Here is a 22,829-nt window from a genome sequence, read left to right as displayed (position 1 = left end):
TTCCCCCTATGCCGCACCAAAACCATTCGCCACTGATGTTAGCCATGACCGTAAATCAAACTCAGCTGGTCGGGTTCATAGTGAAGGGCACTTGCCACTGCGCTAGGGATCTACCCCGACTACAACATGCTGTGCTGTCGTGAAAGATCTCTGCAATGCAGTCTGTGTATGCGTGTTCCTTGACATTCAGCGCTACGCTGCGCTACGAACCCGGTGACCCAGGTTCAATTCCCGCTCACGGCCACCAACAGCAGTGACGATTATCCGAACCTGTCCTCGGCCTCCCCTAGGTCGACTCAGCCTCAAATGAGTACCTGGTGCAGTATGTGGACATTGCCACTGGGGAGACAAAGGCTGCCCTGGCGTGGTGCTGGCCACCAACCTCCTCGTATACCGTGCCGGCTTTCATCGGTGCTCGCTAACTGCGCTTGCCCCAGCAGTCTTTTAAAGTCTAGACGGAGTGGGGGGCGGGGGGATGTTGCCTTTCCGTCTTTGTTCTCTGATATTAAATGTGCGACCTAAATTATTCCTCCACGCGCACTTGAAAGGACTTCCCCCGGCCGCCGTGTTTTCCCCGAGACCCGGAGATGATAATACCGTTGCACTATTGATTCGCCGAACGTTATAAAAGCAGAGATAACGGCCGGCGGGGGCTTGCCAGGGGGGACGACAGGGCCCGGTGGTGACAGAAAGCCGATATTGGCCGGCGAGTGCGACCAGCGTGAAGCCACAAACAACGTCACCGCCGGTCGAGAGCCACGGTACACAATCGCCGGCTGCTAAAATAAAATAACAAAAAAAAATGCGTAGAGCGCACGAATGAAAAAATAAATAATAAATCAATAACCCGCTCCCGCCAACGCCTGTGCTGGAGAACTTGGGTGTACATTTTTTTATATTTATTGAAAAAATTATACGGTCCAAAAAATTCCATGCGGCCAGCAACAGGACAGCACTGCTGATGTGTTGATGGGCGAGCCTTGACGCGTTGCTTTGACACGAGCTATAGGTTGCCGGAACTCTGGGAAAGAGCCAATGGGAGAGGATTCCAACGAGGGTCCAACGGGGGAAGAACGATACTCGATCATGGGACCCTTTCTGGCAATAAAACAGTTGTGTTAAAATGTCAAAACACCAAACTGAAACCTTTTTGCGAGGAATCACGTCTGCATTAACCACATATACTTGTGGTGAAGATGCAAATAAAAACAACATGAGCTGGTAGTATATGTATTGTCTTTGAAACTGATTGGTCCACACCAGAGACAGCGTTCTTTAAATATTCTTGGGTTCGGTAAAGTCACGTAAGTAAAAAATTAAAATTAATAAAAGTAATTTTAATCTAAAAAATGTTTTACCTACGTGACTTTACCGAAAAAACCCAAGAATATGAATCCTTGCAGTCACGAAAGCTTCAAATCTAGCTTTCTTTAGAGCCTAGTCTCAAACGGTGCTAGACCAGAGGACGCCAAAAGGCAAACAGCACAAAGACAATGCCACCATCACGACATTGAGAGCTCGGAGTGAGCCGCTACATCATGGGACCACCCTGCGCGCACACACACACACGTTGGTCGCAGGAAAGTGGGGCAGTCCCCACGATTTACCCCACCACAAGTGACCCCCTCCAGGTTGGCTTGCCCCGAAGTCCAGGACTGTGTGCACGGTCGTAGACTTTGGCAGGACGATTTGCCCCCTCACCCCTCACCACCCGTGCACGCATCTCGTCCCTTCCCATCTGTGGCCCTAATGGAGACATTGTGGGTGCAGAGTTGACCAGAGTTGACTATCCAGAGCTGCTGCCGTGGAAGTAATGGGTCGCTGCGGCAGTTGACACAAAGCTGCAGGTTTCCTCAAATCCCCTCCGCCTCTGTGCGCCCAGCTGCGGGATACGACGGGGGCGGAGAGCACAGCCGATCGTCAGGTTCACGCGCAGTGCGGTAAAAGTGTGCCTCCTCGCAACTCTTCCAAGATGTCTAGCCAGCGTGGACAAGTAGGCCAAATGCCCTCTGCGGGGGGGGGGGGGAGGGGCTCTCTAGAGCTTCCTACAGTTGAGACATTTCCACCCCCAGCAGTGGTGTAAGCAAGGGCTCCACATTTAAACTTTCATTGCCATCCAGAGAGATGTATTGTAGCAGAATTAATTAGTCCACTAAACAACCAACCCTACAAATGCAATGTCCTGAGCATTGGTTGGGTTTTTTTGCACAGGTACACAGAGGCAATGGTGCTGAACTGGATAAGCAAACCCCCACGAGGTTTTAACCGCCGAGCGTTGCCGATGCGGTGTCAAAATTTTTAGATCATTCCGTGCGAAAGGCGGTATGTAAAGTAGGTTGCTGATTTATCGCTTACTTTCTGTAAAACATTTCTTTTAAACGTGAGGATGTTTCATGGAAATATTTGTTTGCTCCGACATGCAGATAGAATCCCCATGGAAAGGGGAATGTTGGCGATGGCTAACAAGAGAGGCGAATGAGATCCGAACCGGTCCTGGGCTGCCTCTTAGCAAACCCGTAGTGACCAGCATGACGAAGTATGGTCAACAACAACCACCCCTACCCGTGATCGACGTGGCTTGGGAAAAAAACCTTCATTCAGCAGCGGATTGAGAAAGAGCTGAACATTCCTCCAGAGAGCATACCACTGATTCTTAGCACGGTCGGCTACGTACGGTGCGAAAGAAGTTCAACATACGTACTACATGACACACACACACATACACACCCAACGTACGGGCATTTTGACGACCTCACCTCCGACAGACGGAACAAATAAACGAGAAAGAGAGGATTGCCGTGTTAGCCGAGCACCCGCCCGAATCAAACCGGCGAGGAGAGATGAAGGGGGGGGGGGCAGTTTCTCTGCGCTGGGCGAGGGCGGCGGCAGGGAACGGAGTGCGCTTGGCCCCCCCCCCGCCCGGCATAAGCGAAAGCGACAAGCTGCATGGGAGGACGGCCGATTAACTTGTCACGCGCGGCGCGCGTGCGTGCGCGTGCGTGCGCCGCCTCGCTCCGGACGCCCCTGCCACCCGAGGAAGGGACAATACGGCACGGGTTGGCCCTAACGATGATTAATGATGTAGCTGTTAGTCAAAAGGCCTGCAGCGGATTTTTTTTCTCTCCCCCTTCTCTTGAACGCGGCCTTGGCTTCTGAAGCCCACTTGTTCAGAACCACAGAAATGTTCCACCGAGAGGACGTCACATCAGTCTCTGCTGTGCACCGCAAAAAAACAACTTAAAAATCGCATTTTGAAAAGGACTCATTTGGGAACTAAAATCACAAGCACCAGATTTTGCCACCTACTCCTCCTCTTCCTCCACCTCCCCCTTCCCTCGCTTCGCTGCAGGCTCACAGGTCAAGTGTTGAACACGTGGGAGCATATCTGCGTTGAAAAGCAAAAAAAATGGACTTTTGCATATCGGTAATCTTCTAAAATAACCGTTGTTCAAACACCGCACGCGCGGTGTTCGTAATGATTAATAAACGCGGCGCAGCTGTCGCGATTTTATTCAGTCAGTGAAGAGCTGACCACTTGAAGCTCAATTTGGCGATTTAGCTAAGTAGCATGAGGGCAGGATGCTAATAGCGTGCGCTTAACTCCTCGCCTGTATGCCCGACCAGAAGCCAATTACTGTGGCGCTACACGAGTCAAGTGGCTGCCTCTTCAGTCCGTGATCCCTCTAAGCCCTCTGCTCACGGCGTTACAATGCTCTCCGTGGCACAGCACGCCAGCAGGCGCCGTTAACCCCTTCACCGCCGCCGCGCCGCCAGTAACTAACGGCACCGCGCCCGCCTGCCCGCCCGCCCGCCCGATCGGTGCCCGGCGATTGGGAAACATCGTCGCCTGCCAAATGGGCTTCGATTCAAAGCTCCGGTTTTTTTTTGAAAGGCAAGCAACGCCTGTCAAGTCGTGCCAGCGCAGCGAGCCACAGTAAACACATTACGGGCTCAGTTGCACTAAATTTATTTTGCCATTTTAACGTTTTTTTTCTCTGAAGGTGCTCGTAGCCTACGTTCCAAGCTGCCTTTGGTGGAAAAAAATAATAATAAATAGAACTTTAATTGATTTCTGCTGTACACACAAGCAACATATAACTATTCTGGCTTCAAACCCCACGTGCTCACTTTCATTTTCTGGAAGAGTAAGTGCTTGTGTTTTTTTTTGGTCCAGGCATTATGGATATTTTGTGGTTTGGCTAAAATTGAAATATAAACAGGGATTTAGGAATGAAACAAAATTTTGCTTCTGAAGTAGCATCGTCCTTGTGATGCTTGTGACGCATCGTTTGCGTTAATCTGCAGCTTTGAAATCCGTCACCTACGCAAATGCCATCCCAAAGACAATTATCATAAAAATAATATAATCCTAATTTATCCCATGAGGTGCTACCAGACAAGAACAGAACAACATACTTTAAATGTATATTAATTAAGCGTATATTTTTTGCAGAATGTTTTCTGGAACCTGCCCACTTGAATTCGGTAGTAGTTTGAGCGTAAGTGTAATAGCATTGCAAAGTAAATAATTAATACATATTTGTGTATACAGAGTATGATTCATCGCTTATGTTCTGGATGTAAAACATTAGACACAATACAAAACAATACAAATAAAATCACGAATATAAGACAAAAAACTCAAATATTTTTACAAAATTATGGCCTCCCAATAGTTTCAGTTCATAAAATTATTTTGCACGCCATATGTGTGCATATGTATTTATTACGCACACAGTCAGACTGTCATCGTCGGCTCAAAGACACGGAACCTGGCTCCCATGGCACCATCAATATGCCAAAGCAAGGTAGTCATATGACAGGAGTGCGTTGGTCAAGGTCAAAAGGTCATCATGACCAACACTATTGATGCCACCACACCTCGCCATTGCTTCCTTCCTTTTGCGAGATGCCGGAGTTGTTGCAAGGTTAACATCTGACCTCCAATGTCTGCTCTTACAGTATCCCACCATCTGGATTTAGATCGTCCCCTAGGTTGCTGACCTCTTGACATCTAGGTGCCACGCCAATGTCCGTCTCGATAACCCACCCTCCTCTCTCCTGCACATGTGTCCCCAGCAGATCATAGCCACCTCTTCCCAATTAAATTAATTAACAGTTTCTTTTGAGGTTATTTTGAGGACTTCCAAGTTATTTACCCTATCCACATTGTGAATTCATAGAACCCTTTTAAAGACCATACTCTTCTCTCCTAGTTGTGTTGCTAATAACATGTTCTACCAATTTGCAATACACATAGCCTGCCATCATGTCATCAAGTGATCTTTTTGAGGATGAAGGCTATGCTTTGCTTACCATTTTGTCACTTTAACCTACGAAGAGACCGGGACGAATTTCCCCCACCAGCACTACTGATGATAACGTGATTGCGCGGCTCACCGTTACAAATTACAGTGGCTTTTATTTTATAATGAAGGCAGATGTTCAGATTCGACACGCCGATCTGTGGACCATGATAAAATCTCTGCACGTGCGGCATCATTGAATTATTTAGCAGAAATACTTTTTTTGACATCATTGTTCCAAGTACAAACATTGCACAATCGCAATAACAATATTACGTCCGAGTAGTCCAAGGGTTAAAATACTGTGAAAATAATACCTGGCTGCTTACGGACAGCCAAATTATTTCTGGCAAAGAGCGAGCAGCCGGTGGAGACTGAGGACGTGCCATATGGCTCGGTTTGATGGCTAGTGGGGTTCGGGCGTGGTAATTACACTAATTGCACCTCGCACCCTGGAAATCACACTGCACCTCGCACCGCCCAAACGATGACTGATTAGCACGATCGTGCCCAAAACGTGTGCTCGCTAGCTCTGTGGCGTTGCACTGTTCCCAATTTTTTTTCTTCTTTTTGGGGTGGCCATGATGGTCTGCTCGTTGTGTATTCGATGATGAGAAAAGCTTAAAGCATGGGAAGCAGCAGATGCATACATGGCCCCTCCTGAGGTGTTTGACAACACAGCTTGAAAAACAGTGAACCGCAATTCAAGTTATGCCTTGGATTCGCAAGCCAATCAATGTCTCAGCTTATGGCATTTCATCTAGACACTTGCCATATTGATTGTGGCACTATAAATTACATATCCGTTATTTTCACGAGCACTGTTTGAACAGCTGCGTAAGATGCGCAAAGAAAAAAACCCGATGCTGCTGTACTCTGTGACCCACGTTCGATTTGAGTTTACATCACCAGGTCACGAACACAAAACAAAGACAAAGGTCCACCTATATAGCCTGTAACAGACTGTTGGGGCAAATGCTGTGAGCAAGCACCTATGAAGGCCAACACAGCACAATAAGGGGTGAGTGGCTTGCACCACGCCTGGCCGACTTTGTCTCCCTGGTGGCGATGTTTCCACATCGCAGCAGGTACTCATTTAAGGCTGAATAGACCTAAGGGAGGCCCAGGACCAGTTCAAATAGTCGCCACTGTTATTGGTTGTGAGCGGGAATTGAACTCGGATCGCCGGGTTTGTAGCGCAGTTCACAAATCGCTGCGCCACCGCTTCCCCCAACCACACAAACACACACGCACAGGCGCACAATTGCAACGTTTCAACGCAACCTGGAACACTTGGTAATTTGAAATCAGCCGTTGAAAGTAACAAACAGAAAAAAAACACCCACACAAGGATAATTCTGCAGCCATAATCACACTGACACGGATGCGTATAAGGTTAACTGGCGAAGCAGCTTTTAATCTGCCCTGATATAGCGTCGCACACCTTGGCGAACAGCCCCGACGGTAACTCAGCAACACAATTCATGTTTTATTAAGGGCTGAACAGCTAAATAAACCACCGCGCGCGGCGTGACTTATGGTTGTAATAATTTACTGCTGCGGCTCTCCACGCTGTGCCGGAGGTAGTTAATTTATCATTATCAAACGCCGTCATGGCGACGCGCTGTATCAAATTATTCCATTAACTTGTTGCGACAGGGGGAAAATTTTTTTTATTTTATTAGCAAATTACAATGCTGTGAAATGCAATGGAAAGGCTTGGCTGGACTTTGGTTTGTTGGAGACAGAAGCGACTCAAGCCGTGCCGGATGCTTCAGTAATGAGTGGAGCCTGTGATTAACACATCATTTAAGTTGGGGTAATTAGAATTGTCTGATTATGTCAAAACCTGTTCGTTGCTCTCATTATGCTCATTAAAAACTTGACACATATATACATGCGCTGTACATGAAATGTAAATTAACGGTTGTGCTTTACGATCGTGTCATCCTGACCTAGTTTTACACTGAACAATTAAAGAAGAACTTGCGTTTTGTTCTATTATTGACACTAATTCACTTCGCATAACCGTGCACTACTCTGGCGACGTTTAAAATGGCATTGCCTCATCGTCACATCGAGTGTGTGCAGTGTCGTTGCATAAGCATTGCTTTTTTTTATATATTACATCCTGCAATTACACTTTTAGGAGTCGTTTGGTGTTTAGTATGAATAATAAGAACAATAATACAGGGATACACAGAACATGTAAATAGCCTTTTCAACAAGGCCTTTATATAGCTTCGAATGAAAACAGTTTATCAGAAAGTAGCGTATATGGGTTTGACATTGGAACACAATGGAATTTTCAATGAAGGGCATAGGGAAAGCATGAAGGCATTATGCAGTCGGCTCAACGTCCTCCTTCAAGGAAGGCGTACTTTGTAATGCCTGGCCAAAGAAAACTTACCGAAGCAAGGGGACGGGTTTCGAACCGACGAAGCCAAGATTCAATGGGGCAACCGTTTTAATCTGAGATTACCTTTTCATTTAAACAAAATGTAATATTCACTCAGAACACAGAGGCAGTGCTAACACAGAGCAAAATACCCGTAAACATGTTCTTAATTGATACGCGTGACGGTTAACGTGAGCCATGTATTGCACGTTTTATTTGTTAGCACCGCGGCAATTCCCGGACATCTAGATACCAGAGGTGGGACAAAGTCATTGTTATGCAAGTCCAAGTCGAGTCGCAAGTCATCAAATTCATGACTCGAGTCTGACTCGAGTCCAAGTCACATGACTCGAGTCCACATCTCATAGGTGGGACAAAGTCATTGTTATGCAAGTCCAAGTCGAGTCGCAAGTCATCAAATTCATGACTCGAGTCTGACTCGAGTCCAAGTCACATGACTCGAGTCCACATCTCATAGGTGGGACAAAGTCATTGTTATGCAAGTCCAAGTCGAGTCGCAAGTCATCAAATTCATGACTCGAGTCTGACTCGAGTCCAAGTCACATGACTCGAGTCCACATCTCATAGGTGGGACAAAGTCATTGTTATGCAAGTCCAAGTCGAGTCGCAAGTCATCAAATTCATGACTCGAGTCTGACTCGAGTCCAAGTCACATGACTCGAGTCCACATCTCATAGGTGGGACAAAGTCATTGTTATGCAAGTCCAAGTCGAGTCGCAAGTCATCAAATTCATGACTCGAGTCTGACTCGAGTCCAAGTCACATGACTCGAGTCCACACCTCTGCTAGATACACACGTAACATGATAATTCGATGTTATTGCCGTAACACGACGTTGCATTTACACACAATATAAATCCACGTTTTGCTATTGTATTATACATAGATTGTACTTTATCGAGTAATTACTCATTCTAGTATGCGATTCGATCAATATAACGCTGGAATAATGCGCTTTATTAAGATATATCACCATAACATTTGTATCCTTACTTTTGTAATTTCCGTACAGTAGATATTTGTTTAACAGCAGCTGGTTTGTGATGAAGACGAAATGCCAGCATTCTCATAAATGCACGTGTAGGATATCTTCAGTGGCTAAAGTAGGGCAGGAGGAAAGTGACGCTCTATCACAACACAAACACAGTTTGATCTCTTACAAAAATACAGAGGCGTGTCACCCCTGGTGTCAGCACAGAATAAAAAAAAGGGGCAATTACATCCAGCGCCCTGGGTTCATTTTGTGGCAAGCAAACATGGATATAATTATCTGTCGGCATCGCAAGGGCACGTATCAACGCACGTAGTTGCGTGCGCGTGTGCGCGTGCGTGCGCGTGTGTGTCTGCGTGAGAGGCGGGCAGTGGGGAGTGGTGGTGTAGCGGTTAGCGCTACGCTGCGCTACGAACCCGGCGACCCGGGTTCGATTCCCAGTGACGATTATCTGAACTGGTCCTGGGCCTCCCCTAGGTCGACTCAGCCTCAAATGAGTACTTGGTGCGGTGTGTAAACATCGCCACTGGGGAGACAAAGGCGGTCGTGCGTGGTGCTGGCCACACACCCCCTCGTGTACCGTTCCAGCCTTCATAGGTGCTCGTTAACAGCACTTGCCCCTACAGTCTGTTAAGGATATACGGGGGACCTTTGTCTTTATCTTTGTGTGTGTGAGTGTTGAGCGGGGAGCAGTGGCGCAGTGGTCTGCACGCTGCGCTCCGCACCTCGCAGCTCGAATTCGATTCCCGCTCACGGGCCAACACCAGTGACAATTATCATAACCGGTTCTGGGCCTCTGCTATGTCGACTCAGCCTCAAATGAGTACCTGATGCGGTGTGTAAATATCGCCACTAGGGAGACAAAGGCGGCAGGGTGTGTTACTAGTCACCCACTCCCTCGTGTGCTGTGCCAGCCTTTATAGGTGCTCGCTGAAGCACTTGCCACAACAGTATGTTGAAGGCTATATGGGGAATTTTTGTCTTTGTGTGTGGTCAGTGATAGTGTCGTGGTTAGCGCTATGAACTCGGTGACCCGGTGACCCGAGTTCAATTCCAGCTCACGGTCAACATCAGTGGCGAATATCTGAACCAGTCCTCAGCTCGCCTACCTTGACTCGGCCTTGAATGAGTACCTGGTGTGGCGTGTGATCATCTCCACTGGGGGAGCGCAAAGGCGACTGTGCGTTGTGCTGACCACACCACGCCCCCCCACCCGTGTGCCATGCCGGCTTAATAGGTGCTCGCTAACAGCACTTGCCCCAACAGAAGTGTTGGCTATATGTCTCGTGTGTGTGCATGCATCCTCATACTTTCACTGTATTTCAAACTACTAGATTTGTGCTTCTTGCTGGGCAAAGGGCCCACGCCATGTCAATGGGAATCTGGGAACGCGTGTTTGGTTTCGATGGATGGATTTCTAGCTTGTCATTTATAAACGCATGTACGAGTGTGTATATTCACTTGTGGCTTGTGTCTAGGTGTAGAGTAGAGATGGAAGTCCACGCTCATAGTCCAACTCGTTTGTTTTATTCCTATCTGCACGTGCTTCCAAATCGTGAAATACCAAATTATGTGCGCATGTTTGTCAATGTGGGGAAGTTGTGGCACGGGGGATAACGCAATGTGCTGTGAACAAAGCGAACATCAGTGGCGAGTAAAATCTGAGCTTGTCTTTTCACCAACCCACATTGACCAGCGTGGTCAAGCCTTCATCCATCAGTGAATAAAAAGTGTTTGTAATTGATTTAATGCCATCATTTGTTTAATACAACTTATTATTGTGCTTATATATCGATACACACAGACTGGCTTAAACATGATTCATATTCCAAAAAGTATTTGCTATTGTATTATTACTACTACTCCTACATATTTTTTACAACGAAGTCAATGTCTTTGTAAAGATACTCATATGAGCCGTGCATGCACGTTCCATGCACACGCACGTGTCAGAGGATGCGCGCGCAAACTTCATCGCGGCAGCAGCAAGAGCCAGCAGCCTAGCCGCTGCAATCCTTAGCCCCGGCCGCAGCTGTCAATGCGCAAAGCGCGTTGTGACTCGCCTGCCAGTGCGTCTTCACCCGGGTGGGTTAATTGAATTGGGGCCTTTCCCTCCCACCCCTGTCGCACGGCTGAGTGGGCAGCGCTAATCGTGGTCACGCTCCGTCTAATGGTGCCACACGCTGCACTCCCGCACACACCAGAGTGGGCGTACATGGCCTTAGCAAATGCTGTGATTTTTTTCTGGGGTTTTTTTTTTCACTGCACGAATAACAAAGCATCGTAGGTTGTGTGTTCAAGTCATAACCGCGTGTCGCGCGGCACAATGTCTGAGTTTGCTCCGCGTGCCAGGAGCTTCTTCAAGTTCTGAAGAAGCTCCTATAGCACCTGGAGCAAAACGTCCGACATCATGCCAAACAACACACCCGGGTACAACCACAAAACACATCGAGCATTGCTAAATTATTTCGTGGCAATGTTCGTGCAATTTTCAAGAGAAACGTGAACTTTGTTCAAATAAAAGTCCGCTGATGTTGTGAACAAGACATAGACACATAATCGGACATTGCCTAGAAGGTAGCGGTGCATAATCTGTTTTAAAAATTACATCCACATGCACACACACACACGCACACATATAAAGTGTCAATTTTAAAAATAATATATATATAAAGCGAATATCCGAAAAACACTGCGCAGCCAATTTTTTGTTTCACATATTGTTTAGCAGGGATACTTCCTGCTACTTTCCCCCGCCACTCCTTTTTATTTCTGATAGGATACAGACACTCTGTCATAGGACCTCTTATAAGTAAGTGCTGAGGACACACGCCAGCACATGTACTGGCTCGAAGAGCAATGTTGTAGCCATCAGCCAGGAGTGGCTATGCAATGCTAGAGAGTGCGGTAGCTTGCAGTACTACCCATGCCCCTGCTTTCTTGTCTGGCAGGAGGTGATCTTGAAGCGCGCGGCAGATTTAGTGGAGGCTTTGTACGGCCTGCCTCATTACAACCAGGTAATTGCTGCCCATGCAATTAATAAAGCGCCTATTTTTAAACACATAACTGTACGCAGGCTTTAATTCTACACTGCGTCTGTAATGATCGTGCTGTGATTCAGCCGATTTTATTTTGCGTTATATCTATTGCTTATTCTCCCGTACTTAATTTCATTTTGTTTCTTTTTTGTAAACGTGCTCCATGGAAAGTGAAACGTTTGTTTTCAATAAGGGAGAGAATTACACGAATCTGCTTTCTTCGCTTGAATGTGGTTTTTTTTGGGTTCCTTATGTCAGGTTTTAAATTACTCAAAGGCAAAAAAAAACCTACAGACCTGTACATTATAAATATGTGACTATGAATTGCCTAAACATTCACAAATACCCACTCCAAACCACTTACTTTCAATGAAAGCACAACTTGACGATAAGGCTCTCGAAGCATTTGTGTGAAAATGTTTGCACCTTTGTATGTTTAAAAAAAAATCACTCAAATAGGGGAATTGAAAAACATCTCCTGTGGATATCCACATACACCGAGTAATAACAACTTACTTGTTTTTTAAGATCAAGCCTGTTGCCATTGTGTGTAGTTGTCGCCGAATGATGTGAGGATTGCTTTATAAAAAATAGAAAGTTACAACTCACATATATACTGTATACATTGTTTGAATGTCATTTCGATTTTGCACTGCAGCTATAACAAGACAATGCTTCATTAACAATTGTTACTTTTCTGGTGTGTGTCTGTGTCTTGGTTCGTGCATGCGTCCATGCGTGCGTGCGCACGTGCGTGCGTGCGTCCGTGCGCGCGTGTCTATGCGTGCGTGCGCGTGTCCGTGCGTGCGTGTGCGCCCATGCGCGTGTCCGTGCGTGCGTGTGTCCGTGCGTGCGTGCGTGCGTGCGTGCACCGTCGCACTTTAGGAAATCATTCTGAAGAGAGCCGCCGACATCGCCGAAGCTCTGTACAGCATGCCCCGCCACCAGAACCAACTGCCGGCTCTGGGGAACTCGCCGGCCCACCACGCCATGATGGGTGTCAACTCGTTTGGCGGGCAACTGGCCGTGAGCGTTTCGGAGCCTGGCCAGTCCGTGGAGCAGGCCATGCTGAGCCACGCCCCCGGTCGGTACCCCTGTATGTACTGGCACATGAGTGCTCAATACGATTCCCCACCACCGGACACGACCAAACCTCATTGGGCACACTCTCTCACACTCTCTCACGCAACTGCGCCACTCGCATTTGTCGACAAACAACCCCCCCCACACCACCACCTGGAACTCACAGGAGAGGTTTCAAATGACATTGCTGTGATGATGAGAAAGACATTTGGAGAATTAGAACATTATATTCGGTGGGATTTTTTTCCCCTCCTCCCAATAACTGTTGGCCAACGTTTGGATCAATGTGATTCTTTCACTCGTCAAAGTCACTGGATTCATGATTATCACAGCAGTTGACATTATTTGGGGCATACATGTTGCAGCCATCGTTTAAAGGCAGTGCCAGGGAGTAAAACCACTGACATTGCGGCTGCAGGTTGTGGGCACTTTTTTTGATGGATGAAACAAATACAAGGCTGCCGCTGTCACCATTTAATTCCATCCCCGGGTTTCGATGATCGTGGGTGCACGGGTTAATAATCAACACCTGTAGACATGTGTCTGACAACACTGAGCCAAGGTCACGAATTGAATCTAAGGGGGCCCTGAATGGTAGCATTGCATTTATGCATTACGGGTAATAGCCAAGGCACCCCAGGCTCCCCTTTATTCCTGAAATGCTGGAAATACCATTGCGAGCACGTCCGGAGCGCGCCGGCACGTACAAATTATGCACTCGTGGCTCAGGATTTGTCTGTGCGCGCGTGCGCGTGCCGGTGATGAGAATGTTAAGTGCGAGCGTGAGTGCACGTGCATGCGAGCGAGCCATTCCGCGGCGCTGTCCATCGCCGTTTACTTTGATTGGAGCGTATTGCCAGACACTCCACAATGTTTGGGCTTGCATTTCGGCCACGCTCAGAGCGTTCCCCTTTCCGCGGCCGACAAGAGTGAGAAGACACGTAAGCTGCGACCAGCTTGTGCCTCCCTCCCCTCCCCTCCCTCCCCTCCATCCTTCCCAGGCGCCGCACGCACAGGCGTCTTTTGCGCGGACGTGAAATGAAACTTTTCACAAGTCGAATTTCACATGGCTTCATCGTGGCGTCCGTGTCGACAACACGTGATTCACGCTTCCTTCCCCTCTGCCCGCCCACCGTCACCACCACCACCACCACCCAGAGCCACCTCTATCACTCCCCGACATCACCGCTGGCCCGACAAACCTCACCGTACCTCCAGCCCACCGCCCTCTTCGTTCTAGAAAAAAAAAACAGCAGCAGCACCGCTCTAAACCTAATAAAGAGGAAATGAGCGGCTGGCCAGCGCTCATCTGTGGCCCTTCGCACAGCAGATTGAAATCGTGCTGGCTGCAAAGGTCGCGATGATTGTCTAGCTCGCATCTCCCAAACCTAGCGGCAGCGGCCACATTATGCGCACAGGGCCGGAGCAATAGTGCTGGGGAAAATGGGATTTAGATTGGGGCAAACGCACGTGCGTGGACTGGGGGTGGTGGGAGATTTTTGGAAACGAGGACAGGGGAGGTGGGGGCGGGGGGTAGGGGGGGGTTGGTGGTGGGGGGGGGTGTAGGTGGTACTGGGATGGGTTGAGGAGGAATGAGGAGTGGGGCGGCTAGCTCGGGTTGGGTGTTCATTTGTAAACATGGCCATGCAACATGTTGGCATGTGCTCATGCAGGTGGATTACTTCGCTGGTGGGTGTTTTTTTTTATTCTAATGGGACGTAGTTTCCTTAATAATTCCATCAAACCTTTACTATGCTTGCGATTGCCACGAAGGCATAGAAGTTAAGTATTGTACCGAGTGAATTATCCTCAAGTAATGTTTTGGGCTGAACAAAAAAAATGCCATTTCACCAATCGGTAAGATTCAGATGTATCAGTTGCATTAAACAATCTGTTTCTGCACTGTGTAATAGTCTTTAAGGAAACACATGGCTCATTGCACAACATATGTAAATCCTTAACTCACACGCACCGCTTAAATCAATAGCAGATTTAAAATAAAAAAAATAAACATTTACCGCATGTGAAATAGTAGAAAAAAAACCTGCTTTAAAGATAAATGAAAAACTGGAAGGCAGTGACGCCTTGCGATGTCTGTCATGGCTTGTTGTCTGCTGATGGCACCGAGTCAAGTTTCAAAGACGGGACGGAGTGCATTACATGACAAGCAGGCGTTTAGTCCGTGTACAAGGCGGATTGTCCGTGCAAGTTTCCAATTGTCGTTTCTCAAATGAAATTCGGCGTCTTGGAGGCGCTGATAAAATGCATCAGCGGAACTTTGGAAAGGGGATGGGCGGTGGGGGGCGGGGGAGTAGTGGGTGGCCGCGTACGGGTTGGAGGGAACATTCAATCGTGGATGAAAGATCTGGAAGAAAAAAAAATTCCCGTGCGCCGAACTGAAGGCTGAATCGTGAATCGCAATGTGGAGATTTCACTCTGTAATCCCATCAATTGTCACCTCCTGAACCACGGGGTCACATTTTCTCTTACGCCCCTGTCATTTCCCCCCCCCCCCCCAAAATTAAACCTAAGCCACCTCCGCCGCGCCTCTGATCTGTGACTTGGTATTCCAGGCAAAGTCCCTTAGTGCTCCGCAAGGCCAAGAACAAGGCAAAAAAAAAGAGTTGGCCAGAATATTAGCGTTCACTCTGCAATCGCAACCACTGGTCATGCCCCCAACCTTCCATGCCATGGTTTAAATCCCCGCTAGGGCAATTGACCCCCAGTATCGTAAAACAAATTCAACGAGTGCATTTGTAATATCTCTATCGCTGGTGCGATACAAATGCAGGGAAGAGGGGGGGGTGACCATCAGTGGTTAGCACACCACAGCACTAGCAGTCCAGTGATATCCGCACCGATTCACGGCCCGTCACTTCACGGACCCGACCCGCACTGCCCGGCATGGAGAACTATAGACGGACAACCCCCAATGCTGACACAGCACGAGGTGGCCTTCATCCAGCAGTGGATTGATAAATATCTCGAAATTATTACATTTTAATTCATCTTTCTTAAAGCGGCCATTCAGAAGTTCGAAATGTTTACAGCATTTCGATTAAAAGCTTTCGTGACTGCAGGGATTCATCTGCTTGGTTCTTTCGGTAAAGTCACGTCAGTCACGTCAGTGACTTTACCGAAAGAACCAAGAAGATGTTTACAGCATATAAGGGCTTCTTGCTGTATGCGTCAGAGACAATGTTAACCTTCAAGCACGGCGTCTGCATTTTTCTAGCATAACACAATCCATAATTATCGATTTCCGTGAGTAATGTTTTATTCTTAAGCTAGTGGCAAGTCATTCAGCATGCCAACTGTGGCCACGGGTTCTGTCTATTTGCTATTCCGCAGAGACACGTTTATCTTTGCTTGTTACACTGGGAGAGATCACGTCCCCGCCGCTACAACGGTGTGACCATCCATGCCGGTCCCAAGTAATCCTCCGCAGCGTTCAGCAAGTGGTCTGTCATTCCAACATGTCCCCAGCAAAATAGCTGAATCCGTCACTAATTCATCGGAGCATTTCAAACGGCCGCACGAATTGGCGATGTCAATCTGACATCAGATGGCTTCCGAGGTGGAGTTGGTGGACCACGAACGGTTTAAGCCGTCATTAGCATTCGAGACCCGATTGTGGGCAGCGGTGCCTGCAGGAGACAGTACAGCAAGTGAGATCAAGCCCTCTCTCTGCAATGGAATATGAATGTCCTTCTTTCTATGCCACTCTTCGACGCTCAAAAGTAGCATACATTTTTACTTTGGGTGCTTCAGTTTCCTCCCAAATGAAACGAAAATCTGTATACATTGGCAAAACAAAAAATAATCCCAAGTAGGGCTTAACTGAAAAACAAACTTTCCTGAAATCACAAGGGAATGATTCAATCAATCAAATAAATAAACAACCACATAACCGCACGCATGTGTGTCCCACGCATACACAGGCACGCTCACATGCACACAAACACATAACAAGAACAACAATAACAACAACAACAACCGCCATTTGCTACTTAGTGGCGGTGACGTCACCACGGCGTTTGTGCCAGGCTATGTGTACTTTAAGGCCACGTGAAGTGTCATGGGACAGACCCAGGTGCCATGGGTTGACTGACCGAGATGACTGGCAGATGCACCACCTGTGCCCCCCCCCTCCCCCATACTGTGCCAACACAAAGACACGCACGCACGCATGCACGCACCCACGTGACCGCACACCCACCGTTGTTGAACTAAAGCAAACAAAAACTTGCCGATACACATAAACAGCAACAATTAATCTAACCGATCGATTAATCGATCGACGCATCGATAACCAAACAAATAACGGAACACCCGCACCACCTCGCTGCCGTTTGCAGGTTACAGCCGCAATACGAGCAGCGTGTCCCCGCGCGGCTACGTGCCAAGCTCCACGCCGCAGCAGTCCAACTACAACACCGTGTCCAACAGCATGAACGGCTACGGCAACGCGGGCATGGGCAACCTGGGAGTGCCTGGCTCGCCCGGATTCCTCAACGGCTCCTCCGCCAGCTCGCCCTATGCCAGTGAGTGACGCGCATTGAAGACAACAGAGACGCCCCCCCTCCCCCCCCTCGTGTGGATTGTGACGTCGTGGCGAGTTTCTGTTTGCGAGCGCCTGCGAAGACCGGCACGGCGCGGGGTGGGGTGGGGGGCTGAGCCGACTGGCTGTCCGACGCCACGCTCGGCTACCCTTGCTGCTCCCTACCGAGTCATGATGATAACACGCTGCACGAGGTTCTCATTTTAAGGTCGAGTCGACCTAGGGGAGACTCTCTCACACACACACACACATACGCGTGAACACACGGACAAAGATTCGCTGTCTCCCCGGACCCCTCCAGCAGCAGAGACTGTTGGGGCAAGTGTTAACCGCAGCACTCGCACGCGCACCGCACGTTCCAGTGGGACCGCACCGCGAAGACACCTCCGCTGTTGGCGCGTGTCGGTTGTTGAGATGTCATCATGGCGAGCAGATTGAGGGTCCTGTCTCTTCTTTTTGTTGTTGTTGTTGTTGCGGTTTCTGGTTGCCGCGTTAGAAATGTGTGCGGCGATGCCTCTGTTGCTGGAGGAACAGACGCGCGCCGTCGCGTCTCTTGCAAGAGACGCTGCCGCCTTTATTACTGCTACTCAACTTCCCTAATGCTTTCAAATATGTATAACTAAATCCCCGTAGTATCGTACGAAAAAATAAAATAAACCTCACTAGGAACCCTTAGCACCTTCAGTAATTTGAAATTCTTATAGGATCCTGTATGTATTTTTTTGGAAACACGCGAGAAGGGTTTTTTTTGTTGCAAGGGAGCCTAATAAGTGTTCACGAGTAGTGAATAATGCATGTTTCTGGGCGATCGATGTTTATGATGAGTCATTACTCAGAACCGGAGTTCCCGCTAACAATGTGCATTTTCTGCACGGATTGACGCCAGGGGTGGCGTCTGCCACTCGTTCACGCGCACGTGCACGCGCACGCAGAGCACACGTGCTGTTTCGCACACGCGTGGCGACGCAACACATTTCATGAGCGCAGCTCGCTAATTGGGCGTATTTGTTTTATTTATGCATTAACCCTACATTTGTCAACATTTACGCTCACAGTCCCGCTGTGTTAGAGCATCCGCAGCTGCTTGTGCGATGAGATTGTGCAGTTTTAGGCGCAGCGTAAGTAGCCACCGGAAGAAAGAAAGATTTTCTTTTTTTAGGAGCTATATAATCTACACCCACGAAATGTGTTTTTTTATTTTTTTTTATCAAAAGTATGTATTGTATGCTTGCATTAAAACATTGAAGCAGATAATTACTAGAGTTCCCATGCAGCCTGTATGTCAACAAGGTTGCTGTCAAACTGTTTACAAACCATGCCCCGATTCATGAATTACTAATGCTCCTAAATGACTCATAAACCCAACTAATTGGCAATTCCTGTGTGTTGCATGTGTTCGGAATCTGTCCCCTTATGCTCTAAAAGCATAGCCCCGAGGCATTGGCGTCCTCTTTTGCCTGTGTGGGGCTGTTTGAACGCCTGTTTGTGTCTCCACACTGACACTCAGGGAAAGAGAAGTCGAGAAAGAGAGAGAAAAAAACAAACGTCGCCGTTCCTCAACAGTTCATTTGCAAATCTTGAGTCAGCACAAAAGGCCCTTTAAGCGTCTTGTCTGGCAGCCTGTGTAAGCCTGTCCCATCTCGCGGGGAGCGTCGGGCGTAATGCACTCCCGACCCCTGACAGCTCATTTGTAAGCTCGGCTCATGCCAATGCAGGGGCGTTGGCCCTCCCCGCACGGACCGTCCGTGCCAGGTCTGCCCGTGGCACTGTGCAGATCCCCCGCCCCAGACGGGCGCGCACGTTCAGACCGTCAAATTAACCTAGTTTCACAGCGCGTCACTCTCACCATGCCTGCCGCGCAAAGCACCCTCTGTGGACTTATCCATGTTTTTCGTTGCGTCCATTGACTACTTTGGGGCTGGCTCTCGTACAATGCGCAAAATTGTTCAATAGCTCCCAGTGGGCGGACCCAATAAATTATCATGTGCCTAATAATGGCTAAGTCCTCGCCGGGCAAAACGCAAAATGTTTATGAGGCTCGCGTAGATTTTTTTTTCATTGTAAATCGAGGAAGGGTGATGACTCAAGCAAATGCAATCCATCATGCATCTGTAAATGCGGTGCCAGAATTTTCACGCGAAATCTGGCATCGGTTACGTTTGCTTTTTTTTTTGCTCGCCGCAGATGATGCATGATTCAAAAAGTAACCATGTGTTCACTTTTAATAAAGTACGAAATGTTATTCGCATATACGGTGCCATGACCTGGCCCAGTACTGCATACCATTTTGTCCTTCGTTTCATTTTTTTTACGTGTTTACTTTGGTTTACGTATTAACAAGTTTTGCTTCTCCATGATTTCCAGTGTTACGTTCATTTCACCGCAGCGTAGGACTTCATTTATTCTGATGCATTGGAGTGGCCACTGATTCATTAGTCACCAGAGGAAAGTACGGCATGATTGTGTCAATCAGCGTTTAACAAACAAACAAAAAACCCAAACAAAACCTAAACAAAACAAAAATCGGCAAAAGCAGGCGTGGAAAGCGTCGGCATCTTAACGCAGCACAACAAAAAAACAAGACGAAAAAAGGGGGAAAACAAAAACAAAAGAAACGATAACAAAAACAAATTACAAAAAAAAACCAGGACAACAAAACGCAAATAAACTAAAACAACCAAACGGGATTACTTAACGACGCAGTAAAAAGTGCACAAACGAAGCCACGTCGGGTGACGTGTCTCGTTACGAGAGGGGGGCACAAGGCTCGATCTAACGGACGCCTCTCTCTCTTTCCCTCTGTCTCCCAACCAGTCATGCCGTCAAGCCCCCCCGTGGCTGCTCCTCCCTCCATCACCCTCCCTTCCAACTGTAGCGGGGCCGGGGGCGTTTTCTCATTCTCCCCCGCCCACATGATTTCCGCAGTCAAACAGAAGAGCGCCTTCGCCCCAGTGGTTCGCCCGCAGGCATCACCCCCGCCTAACTGCACCAGCGCTACCGGCAATGCCCTCCAAGGTGAGGGCGAACGTTTAGAGAGACTCAATGCCGAGCGACTTGCAACGCCACAAATGTCATACTTTCTGTTGTTGTTCTTCTTTAGTTTTTTTTTCCGCGAAAGTCACGCGCCTGGGTCTTGTACTGCAAAGCGGTTTTTTTTTCATGCCCTCCTCTCTCCCTACCCCCCCCCCCGTATCACCGTGGCTTTGTGGCGTTGCAGGTTTTATTCCGTGAACAATTCTCCGGCCCGATGTGCCTGCCTGGCCCCCCCCCCACCCCGACCCTACTCCTCCTCGTTTGTCCCCTCAATGGGGCTAATTTGAGAACGTGCACGTCCCACCCTGAAATAAAAACACAAAACCACACACAAACAGCGCGAATTCGAAATTTCTAGATTCCGTATTTCACGCACTCACGCATACGCAATGCACTGTGAATGCAAAAGGGCGGCTTTGATCAGACTGGGAAAACAAACCCAATTCTCATAACGAGAATAAAAACAGATGCAATTGAATGCCATCGACCAAAGAGAGTGCGCAAATTACAAAAAAAAATAGTTTGTAAGTTAATTTTAGACAATATAGGGGGGGGGGAGAGGCGGGGGTGGGGGAAACATGAACTGCAAAAACAAAAAACCGGCTCCGCAGTTGCCAATGAAAATTCCACGTTCGCAATGACCGCTGGCCGTGCCTTTGGGGTCGCGGGCGTAGCCCCGGTAATCACGCCACGGTCGAGCCCCTCCCCCCGCCCTCCCCCACGCCCCCCAGCCCCCCCACATCATCTCGCCTTACGGAGGTGCTTTGCCTTAATTAGCGCGCCCCCCCCCCCACCCCCTGTGACGTCACCGGCACGCGCTCGTCGCGCGCCCGCCCGACGCACGCGCTGCTGAGTGAGAGCCGCCAGCAACGGGGGGGGGGGCTGGTGGGGGCTGGGGGGGGGCTGCGCTGCGCTACGCACGCGCGCACGCACGCGCGCCAGCAATAGCGGCTGCACTAATCCAGCACCTGCTCCTGACGCCGCCCGCTGTTGTTTTGCCTGTGCTGATGGGGGGGGGCATCCGTCGGCTGTTGGGACAATGGATGCACGCATGACCATCGTTCCCTTTCAACGTCGCCGTGTCGCTAACATCAGCCCATGTCGCCCTGACGCGTCGGCCAATGGACCCCGGGTGCCGCTTTGCGTTCGCCCTGCCGTGACGCTCTTCGCGTGCTTAAATGTAAAACAGCGCGGGCTCAATAATGGGCAATCGGTCACTCTAACCGCAATTTACAAATTTCCTTATCCCCGCGTCGTAAAGGAAACACTGCCTGTCTTGTGCCGTTTGCTGGTTCTTAACGCAGATTTTCCTGGATTTAATGAGAGAATGAGAAGTTTTGTTTCTGAGTAAACTTACAGGCTTTTCCAATTTCCTGTAATACAAAACTATACGCTGGGTTAAAAACCCGCAAGCATCAGGCTAATAGCCAGCAAATTTCCTCTTTGCATTAAACTCAATTTTAAAAGCATCCCCCCTCGCACCCCTCATTTGATTTCATTTATTTATTATTTTTGTTACTTTTTTTAAGAAACATGAAACCAGTAGACATAAGTAAGACGTTTTGGAATTTGTTCTGTGTAAATGGTGCGTAATGGACTTGGCACTGCGCTAACAAGATTATGATCTATTAGCTACGCGCTGCCTCCATCGCAACAAAATTAGAAACCGACTACAGCTTCGCAATGCCTTCGGGCATGTTACAATCGATGAATGTTTAAAGGCACTGTCTATACTCTATCACGCAGGGAATTTTGGACATGGTCTTGTTGCGCAGTTTAAAGATTCGGTTTTAGGTGGGTATTCCAATGCATCACAGACTTAGCACGTCTTTTTTTATTCCATCCATACACATCATTTCACTGTTGTTGTGTTTTATTTTGTTTTCTCCAAATATATATATATATTTTAAAATCACTGCATTTCCCTGTCCCATCTCCTTTCTTCCTTGCAACTCTCACCCACAAAATATTTCCAAGTTCTGTTCACATTGCTAGATTAGTTGATGAGTTTAATCAATTGTGTTTATACGTGTGCCATAAAACTTGAGTCCATTTGTAATATTATTAATTATTTTGTAATAAATTCACCTTCCAACTTTGAGGGATCATATAATTCTGTGATTATATGTTTTTGAGTTTTTTTTTGTTACCTGTAATCTCTTTTGGGCATGATAGTTTCCATCAGCTTTCACTCGCAGGGCTTCATTTGAACGTCTTTGCTCTATTTTATTTGGCGGTCAGCTCGAGCCAATGTCACTAAGTTATTTTTATGGTCCAAGTGCTAATTTCAAATCTCCCAAACACTCAGCGGATGAAAGCCCTTATACGAAGACACGCCCACAGTTAATTTCCAAATTCCAATAAACATCGGGAGATTTCACGCCATGACTGACCGGTT

At 48.1% G+C, this 22,829-nt stretch overlaps 1 protein-coding gene across 18 annotated transcripts in view; it reads left to right on the top strand.

The window, feature by feature from the left end:
- LOC144931502 (transcription factor COE3) overlaps positions 1–22,829 on the top strand; it is a 152,884-nt gene that overhangs the window by 126,867 nt on the left and 3,188 nt on the right. For 2 of the 18 annotated variants that reach the window (XM_078855419.1, XM_078855418.1), the window contains exons 12-16: positions 11,668–11,733; positions 12,640–12,838; positions 17,196–17,381; positions 20,324–20,413; positions 22,178–22,225. In XM_078855419.1, the coding sequence (XP_078711545.1) occupies positions 11,668–11,733; positions 12,640–12,838; positions 17,196–17,381; positions 20,324–20,413; positions 22,178–22,225 (589 nt within the window). Of the gene's footprint in view, positions 1–11,667; positions 11,734–12,639; positions 12,851–17,195; positions 17,382–20,212; positions 20,414–22,177; positions 22,226–22,829 lie in introns of all 18 variants that reach the window. The other 16 variants (XM_078855410.1, XM_078855409.1, XM_078855408.1 and 13 more) reach the window with 11 other exon arrangements.

This window comes from Lampetra fluviatilis, chromosome 4, assembly GCF_964198595.1.
Source record: "Lampetra fluviatilis chromosome 4, kcLamFluv1.1, whole genome shotgun sequence".
NCBI classification, from domain to species: domain Eukaryota; kingdom Metazoa; phylum Chordata; class Hyperoartia; order Petromyzontiformes; family Petromyzontidae; genus Lampetra; species Lampetra fluviatilis.
Note: the sequence above shows the minus strand (reverse complement) of the source record. Positions and strands in the feature narration are given on the sequence as shown.